This window comes from Ursus arctos, unplaced genomic scaffold, assembly GCF_023065955.2.
Source record: "Ursus arctos isolate Adak ecotype North America unplaced genomic scaffold, UrsArc2.0 scaffold_28, whole genome shotgun sequence".
In the NCBI taxonomy this organism is placed as follows: Eukaryota; Metazoa; Chordata; class Mammalia; order Carnivora; family Ursidae; genus Ursus; species Ursus arctos.
This window is the reverse complement of record NW_026622963.1, coordinates 27,715,850-27,724,313: the sequence shown is the minus strand read 5'-3', so window position 1 is coordinate 27,724,313 and position 8,464 is coordinate 27,715,850. Positions and strand designations below refer to the sequence as shown.

The 8,464-nt window shown below is 61.6% G+C and overlaps 1 protein-coding gene across 2 annotated transcripts in view; it reads right to left on the bottom strand.

Moving 5' to 3' along the window:
• The window catches only part of RGMA (repulsive guidance molecule BMP co-receptor a), a 45,314-nt gene continuing 36,850 nt past the window's right edge, over positions 1-8,464 (bottom strand). For both annotated transcript variants that reach the window (XM_044388381.3, XM_026510405.4), the window contains exon 4: positions 1-2,438. In XM_044388381.3, the coding sequence (XP_044244316.1) occupies positions 1,716-2,438 (723 nt within the window). In that variant the 3' untranslated portion in view covers positions 1-1,715. The remainder of the gene's footprint in view (positions 2,439-8,464) is intronic.

Below are 8,464 nucleotides of genomic sequence, written 5' to 3'. Positions count from 1 at the left end.
CGAAAGAAAATAACAAAACGAAAAAAACCCAAACTTTACTTGCATTTAGCCGTTAATAAATAATTTACAGTATGTACATGCGGTGACACTCCACACAGGTCACAGACACAAGGACGCAGTGAGGGGTCCCCACTTCCAAGCAGAACGCGATCAAACACAACCAAAATAAAGTGCTTCACTTTTTACTTCCAACATAGGGACCATCTAAAAACCAGCAGGGCGGGCTGGGCCGGGCCTTCCACCTTCCTGCCCTGGGTTGGGCAGAGAGAGGGGACCTCTCGGAGGGGAGGCGGGGAGCCTCCGGGGCCAGTGTATGAGAGGTCCCTGGGGAACAGCAGAAGGGCTGCCTGGAGACTGAAGGGCCAGGACAGTGCGGGGCTGTGGGAACCGCCCTCCTGCCCCTTCTCGGGAGTGGAGCCGAGCCTGGTGTTGGTCCCAGCAGAGGCGGGACTGGTTCGGGGCTCCTCGGATGGGCAGCCGGGGCTGACGGGAGGTGGGCGCCAGGGCTCTCGGCGGCGGCGAGCCTCTCCTGGCTGTGTGGCCATGGGCTTAAGGGGGGGGACTAGAGGGACGAGACCAGCCAGGGACACTCAGGGCTGAGAAGCTTGCAGACCCTGCTCCTGTCCCCAGCCTGCAGACGTGGGCGGATGGGTGGGGAGTGGGGGTCCGGGGGCAGGCGAGGAGAACGGAGGGGCTCAGGGCAGGCCAGCTGGCCCTGTCCACGGCGCCTCCTGCCCACGCCCTACGGCCCAAGCTCCCCTGCCCAGGGGCTCTTGCCACCTGCTGGAGAGAAGGGGACAGAAATCAAGGGGTCGTTCTGTTTAGACATTTAGAAATGAGGACGTGAGCTCCTAAGCACAGTGGAGAACGGGGAGCGGGGAGGGAAGGAGCCAGAGAAGAGCATCAGAGCCCGTGAGTGGCGCACTCCAACCTGTACTCAGCACCGCTGCCCCAGCTGTGGGCTCCGAGGCAGGGGCCTGAGCAGGGTCACCTGAGCAGGGACAGGGCAGCCAGGCTGCACGTGGGAGTCTCACCTCGGCTCTCGGGCAGGAAGGCACCAGGCGGGCACCACCTTTGGGTCAAAGGATGACAATTTGCTGAAGATGCTGAGCAGCCCCCCCCCCAGTCGTCCTAAGGCCCAAGGGGAGAGGAGGCCCTGCCTGGGGGGGTGCGGCCTCGCGGATGCCTCAGCCCCTCAGCTTAGTGTGTGCGAGTGTGCTCCTGTGAGTGTGTGTGCGTGTGGCGGGCGCGGGCAGCAGTCAGCTGGGCCTGTTTCAGTGCATTGCAGGGGTGGGGGGGGAGGAGCTCGACTCTGATCAATCCCAGTGTCTCTGGTGGGGTGGGGTAGGGGGCTTCGGCCTGAGGGGCTCTGTTTTGCACATTCACACTGCGGGGCGGGTGGAGGGGAGCGGCTCCCTGTCTCACACAGCTCAACTGTCACAAACATCACAGCACCAATCACCACGACCTCTCACACCCCCCCAAAGGAGGGGGCGGGGTGGGGGGGAAGGCCACCCCCTGCCCCAGCCCTTGCCAGCGGACAGCCCAGGGCAGCTCTGAGGTAACCGTCCACAGCCCGCTGGCCAGCAGCTGCCTCCGCTCCTGACCCCTGCAGACACTGCAGGGCCCCCCTGACCGCCTCCCTCCCCCCTCCACGGCCCCAGCCCTCCCACGGCGCCCACCGGCTGGGGGACAGGCAGCAGCCCTCCTCTGCCCTAGGCGGCCACAGCCTCCAGGAAGGCGGGGAGCAGGGCGAGGAGCAGCAGGCTGCCCAGCAGGGGCCGGGGGGCGGGGGGCAGCCCCGTGGCGGCCGCCCGGCCCGGTGGCTCCCGAGTCCTCTCGTACAGGTGCAGCCTGTCTTTGTTGGAGTGCAGCATCTTGACGTCCTCCAGGGCGTAGTACGCGGCCAGCGTGAAGTTCACGTCGCCCGTGGTGAGCAGGTCAAAGACACAGGCCTGGTAGTAGAGGTCCTCCACGGGCAGCTTCTCCTTGCACTTGGCCACTGCCGTCTCGTACGGGAAAGTGTCCGGGGCCGCGGGCGCAGGGCTGGCGGCCGCTGGCCTGCGGGGGCCGGGGCCCTCGGCGTTGGCGCGGAAGGCCTGGAAGTCGATCTGTTGGTTGAGGGGACAGCCCCTCAGGCAGAGGTAGAGGCCCTGGCTGTCCCGGTCCTCCACGGCGTTGACCACCTCCTCGGGCATGCGGACCGCGAAAGTCAGGTAGCGGCCCACCTGGCGCACCACGATGGTGGTGCCGATGTACTTGGCCTGGATCTCCACGTGCTGGCCCGACACCTTCTCCGTGATCTTCAGGCTGTTGGCCCCGTGCTTGTCCCCGCCGTTCTTGGAGCCGTCGGCGAAGGCGGCAGGGAGTTCGTCCATCTCAGCCTGGTACACCTTCTGGTCCACGCACTCCTGGAAGTTCTTGAAGATGATGGTGAGCTGGTGGGGGTGGGGGGAGAGGATGGAGAGAGGGGGTTAGCGGTGCCGAGATGGTGGTGGTGGGGGAGGCCGAGCCCATGCCGGCGATGCTGGGGACGGACGGGAGGAGCCCCCACGATGCCCCGAGCTGTCCCTCCCCATTTTGGTCCCCTTTGGGTGGCACCTGCATTATTATGCATGTAATATTTTTCTTTTAAAACAATTTGTTTTACTCTAGGACACAGGGGGAAAAAGGAGAGAGAGACAAACCAAGAGACAGACTCTTAACTATAGAGGACAAACTGATGGTTCCCCGAGGGGAGGTGGGGGGATGGGGGAAACAGGTGATGGGGATGAACGAGCACGGAGTAACGTATGGAATTGTTGAATCCCGATAGTGCACACCTGAAACTAATATAACACTGTGTGAACTACACTGGAATTAAAATCAAACACTCGGTTAAAAAAAAAAACCAACTTGTTTTATTAAAAAAAAGAAAAAACACAACTGACTTCGAAGGGGAACTTTAGATCACTACCCTAAATAGAAAACCAGCTCATTTACTATATATAGACCTGGACCATAAAAAGAAAAGCACAGCTAATTAAAAATAAAAATTCATTATCTATTGTAGTAAGCTGAGTAATGGCCCCCAAGATATCAGGCCCTAATTCCTGGAACCTGTGAATGTTACCTTCTATGCAAAAGAGACTTGGAAGACGTGATTAGGGTAAGGACGCCAGATGGAGAAGTTATCCTGGATTAGCTGGGTGGGTCCTAAATAGAATCACACGTGTCCTTCTAAGAGGAGGCAGAGGGAGATGGGGTCATCGAAGACGGGAAGGCTCTTTCCACAGAGGCAGAGACTGGAGTGGGGTGACCACAGCCCAGGGATGCGGGCACACCCAGAGGCTGGAAGAGGTACTGGACAGATTTCTCCTGGGAGCTTCTAGAAGGACCGACCCTCCTAACACCTTCGTGTAGCCCTGAAAGACTCATTTCAGATTTCTCGCTCCCAGAGCTTACAAGAGAGTCAATTTCTGCTTGTCGGAAACATGGAGTTGGTGGTATTTGTTACGGCAGAACAGGAAACTAATACGGTCCACAACCACCTAACACAATCTCTCAAGCCGCCTGCAGACCTGCCACCAAATGCCTTTAAAAGGGCTCTAAGCCACTGGCTGAACATAGCAGCAGGTGGACAAGGACAGACTCCCGCTCACAGAACGAACGAGCAGGCAGAAGCCGGCAGAGGCCACTGTGGCAGGGCTGCCCTGAGGGGTCACCCAGCCAGGCCTCGAGATGAGCAGGGGGAAGAAGGAGAGGAGGAAGGCACCAGTCAGAAAGGAAGACGGGGGGCTCCAGGCTGAGCACGCAGCCCTGGCCAGGGAAGGAGCAGGGAGGCTCATGTCCGTGGGTGTCTGCAGCCGGGGGTGAGGGGCTGGGCTGAGCTGCTGGAGGAGACGCCGATGGCGGGGCAGCTCCACTGGTAACCGTCCTCCTGAGAACCACGGACGCAGGCAACCTTGCTGCCTCTTCTAGTCCTGTGGGGCGCTGCAGGGGAGGATGACGTGACCTCCCATTTATAGTGGAGAAATTCAGGCTCAGAGAGGTCAAGTGACTTGCCCAAGGTCACACAGCCAGCAAGAGGTAGAGCGGAGTTTAGTCTCTTGGTTTCCAGCCCCTGGCTCTTTTCGGCCACAAGCCCACAGGGTGGGAGGCCTGGGAGAAGGATGGGAGACAAACAGCCTGGGGAGCGAGTGTGTTTCCCCTTGTTATCCTGGGTGAAGGGCCGGGCTGCTCTTTCCCCCATAATCCTAACTAGGAAGACTGCACGGGCCGGAGACGAGAGTCACATCTGGGGGAGAGACAACCACTCTCCTTCGTTCCTCTTCCCAGGTGCCTGCTTTTTACCACTGGTGGCTTTAAGGCCACTGCCCCCCAACCAAGGGCAGCTGGGACCTGAACTCTAGCCTAAGGCCAGGGAGGGAGCTAGGGTCATGGGGCAAGAGGGCACCCAGGCCTTTTGGGGCCCCCTGCTAAGCCCCCACCCCCTAACCTGTGCATTGCCCTCACCCCCCTAGGCCATCATTCCTAGAACTTGTCCCCTGCCCCCAGCGGGGGGGGGGGGGGGGCTAGCCAGCCATCTAACGGGATTCCTGAGGGGTACCATACCTCCTCAGAGGCTCTGCAGGCTGAGGGGGCCCGGGCAGGGGGCTGCTGATGACATGGATGTCTTGGCCGTGACTGTACTTTGTGCCTGGGCGCCCCGGGCAATGTGGCAGTGGGAGGGGCACAATGAAGGCCTAGGGCAGCCCTTGGGGTAGAGGGCCGGCTGCGTGAAGTGCTAAGGGAGTTTCTGGCCCAGGCGTGCTAGAAACAGCAAGCAGGTCCTACAGGCAAGGGGAGGCGGGAGAGCTGTGAAGGACCTCGTCTCAGGCCCAGGGTCGGGAAAGGCCCGGGCCCAGGATGGGGTCTGGGTCCCGGCCACAGGCCAGGCAGTGTGGCTACAATTCGGGAGGTGCGCGGGTGGCTAGGGGCACAGACAGGAGGTCCAGGGGGAAGCAGGCAGGGAGTGGTCTCAGCCTGGAGCCTCAGGAGCAAAGCTGAAGTTCTACGCTGAGCAAAACCAATGGGGTATCGAGGGCCTGGCCGGCGGTGTCCAGGCCTGTCTCATCACCGCTCACACTGGTGAAGCATAGGGGTGACCGGGCCGGGAGTAGGCAAGGGGCCTGGACCTTCAGAGGGAAACCCCCTACTCCCCCTGATACTCAGAGAACGGAGGATGAGAGGCCACAGTTGGAACTTTCGGGGACTCCAAACTCTTGGGCCTTTGCGGGCCCCCTCCTCCAACAAAAATACTAAAATTACGTTTTGTGACCGCACTGGTGTCAAGACTAATACAGTCGAGGTTGGATGATGCTGCTGTTTCCTTCTGACTTTAAAACAAATGAAAGCTTTTTCGTGGGTCCCTGGAAGTCTTGGGGCTCCTGGCCCTGTGCCTGTGGGGCCTGGTCAGGACAGATGGGGACACATTCTGCTGTCCACACGGGATACGAGGAGGGAATGGTGCTCCGAAGCTGGAGGCCGGGGGGCCTGCCAGAGTCCAGGGAGTGCTACCCTGGGAGGCCCGGGGTGGGCACGGCTCCTGGGGCACTGGACTCGATTTCCCCATCTCTCCCTGTGAGGCCACTGCCCGGTCCTGGGAAGCAGTGCACCCCTGGTTTGCTGTGGGATATCACAGGTGGCCCCAGCCCCTCCATCCTGCTTGGAGCCCTACCTGTCGGACCCCAGAGGCCTGCCGCTACCCTGCCATCCATCCCTGGCCGACAAAAATGGCCACTTTTAGCTCCATCTCCTGCCCCATCCCACAACGCCCGCCCCGATGTGGAGGCTGCCTGTGGGGGGCCGGGAGGTGCAGCCAGGGTGGTCTGGGCAGTGGGTGGTCCTGCCACTGGGGAGGGGGTGAGCGATGAGGGGCTCCGGTGTCCCTGCCTGGTGTGATGGGGCGCAGGGGGGCGGGGGGGGGGCTGCTGGTTTCCAAGTGCCATCAGTCTCCTGGAACAGGAAAGGCTGGTTTCCCTCTAACCGTCATCTCTTGTGGAGACAGGCTCCTGGAAGGCTGACAGCACCAGTGCCAAGGACTCAACCACAAGTAACAGCATGAAGGGGCCTGTCGAAAGCCGGGCGGCTCGCTGCCAGCTGGGCCGCGGGTGCGGCTGCCACTCCCGTCTTTGCCACCCCCCTCCCCAGGGGGGCCCCACGCCCCTCCGCCGCACCAGGCCCCTGGCGCTAGAGGCTGTATCCACACAAGGGGGCCGGAGAGTCCAAAAGCCTTGTCCTCAAGGGGCTCACACTCCAGGGGGGTGACAGACCAAGGAGATGAGTTAGGTGGTGGGACAGATGGATGGTAAGTTCTGGGTGGGACCAGCAGGGGGCAGGGGAAGGCAGAGGCACGAGTTCCTCTCCTCCCAGAGCCTCGGTTTTCTCATCTGTACAATGGGGTGCTCTGGGTGCAGCTGGAGGGAGGGTGGTGGAGCTGGGGGCTGGGCACAGAAGGAAGTCCCACGGAGCCGGGAGGCTGGCTAAAATGTCAGCTTGGACTGGAATACACGACATCTTGATCACCTATGAGAACGGAGGGATGGGCACGACTGGATAATGCCCGGATCCTGGGAAACGAGCCAAGGCCCTTTGGGGCAAGGGGAGGATGGAGGGCAATGGGTTCAGGTGGGTAGAAGAGGCTGGCAGAGGGCTCTTTTGGGGGGGCACAAAAGCCTGAGATAAGAGCCCCTTGGCTTCTCCTGCTTCCCCCAGGGCTCCAGGCTACCCTCCCGTCCCCGTCTCTGCCCTGGTCTTCCGCTCCTGTCCTTCGGAGGCGAGCTCTGCAGAAGGGCTTGGAGGAGCCCCCCCCCCCCCGCCCCTGGCGCTCCGGGCAGAGCATCCTGCACCCACACAAGCACCCCTCTGCCTGCCTTTGCCCTCCACGGGAGTGGCCAGGAGGGAGGAAGCACGGGCACAGAGGCTGGCACTAGAGAGGTGTTTTGTAAATGTCTGCAGAATCGATGAATGAGCACAGCCGACGCGCCTGCGCAGTAGAGGCCTACAGGAACAGGTGCGGGCAGGCCAAGGGCGCTGGAAAGCCGCCACTGGTGTCTCTCACCCGGGGAACCCGGTCTGCCCGGGGGCCCGAGACTGAATTGGCCACAGACATGGACCCCGCTGCGCCTGGGTCTCCGGGGGCCGAGCCTCGTGCTGCCTCCTGGCCGGTGGGGAGGTAACAGAAGGCCGCTGGGCTTCCGGCCTGCTGGGAAGACAGAGGTGACCCTAGGTCACAGCAGAAAGGGGCTGAGTCGGCCGAGCCCTGCTGGGGAGCCCCATGCTCTCTGGAGGCTCCATGCTGGGACAGGAAGAGAGCTGCTCCTGTCCGTGATTGGGCACTTCCACTGGCAACAGGGCCCAGCAGGGAGCCTGGAGCAGAGTGAGCCTTTGAAGAACACACTCAAGGGACTGGATCATTCCATGCGTTTTGGGGACAGCATCTCTGGGCTCAGGGTCCCAGGGTGTGCCAGGGAAGAGCTGAGGTTCGAAGCCCGGGCATGTCACCCCAGCCTGTGGAACCCGATGGGATGTGGCCTAAAGGCTCTTGCCCCACCCTGTCCCCTCCCCCGCCTCCCCGGAGTCTGTGGGAGCAGCAGCCCAGCCTCGCAGGTCACAAACCACAGTTCCTCCCAGGTCTGTGCTTGGCTCTGTTATCACATCTGGTGCTCACACCAGCCTGGGTTAGGAAGGACAGGCTTCTAAGGTCCACGTCTCTCTCATACCCTCAGACTTCCCTGTGTGCCCCTGCCAGGGTGGGACAGGGAGGCGGGGTCCCCTCCCGCAGTATGTTTGCTGCTGGATTTAGAAGCTGCAGCCTCAGGCTCCCGGCGTTCATTTATCTTGGCTCTAGGGAAGGAGGGAGGTGGGTAGGTGGAGGGGCCCCAGGGAAGGCGGCTGGGTCCTTGACGTGGGCCCCCCCTCCCCACTCTGCGGAGGGCTAAGAGGGCGGACAGGGTGGAGAGAGCGCTGGCCAGAATTCTGCCGCTCACTAGGCTTCACGGCCTGGTGCCAAGGGCCTGCGAGGGTGTCCACGGGGCAAAGACACTCTTGTTTCTTATCCTGCAGCTGGGCCCAGAAAGAGACCCTCTGGAGGCATGCAGGGGCCACCAGAGCAGAGGCAGATGGCAGGAATTTTCCTGGCTGCCAGGTCACCTCGCTGTCCTCCTGTGGGATGTGGAGGGACAGGAAGGAACAGAAACGCCCTTTGTGGACCAGCCTGGCGCTGCCCAACGTGCCGCCTTGCAACGTGCTTTTGCTAGGAAAACAGACCCACTGCCAACCTGGAACCCCCCGGGGGGTCTGAGGTGGCACATGGGTCCCCATCCCCTGCACTCTGAGAGCCCACCAGCCTCCTGGCCTTGAGGCTGCGCCTTCTGGCTCAGTCTGAATAGGAGGTCGTGAGAGACCCTCCCGGAAGCAGGTAGAGGAGGGAGAAGATGGGGGT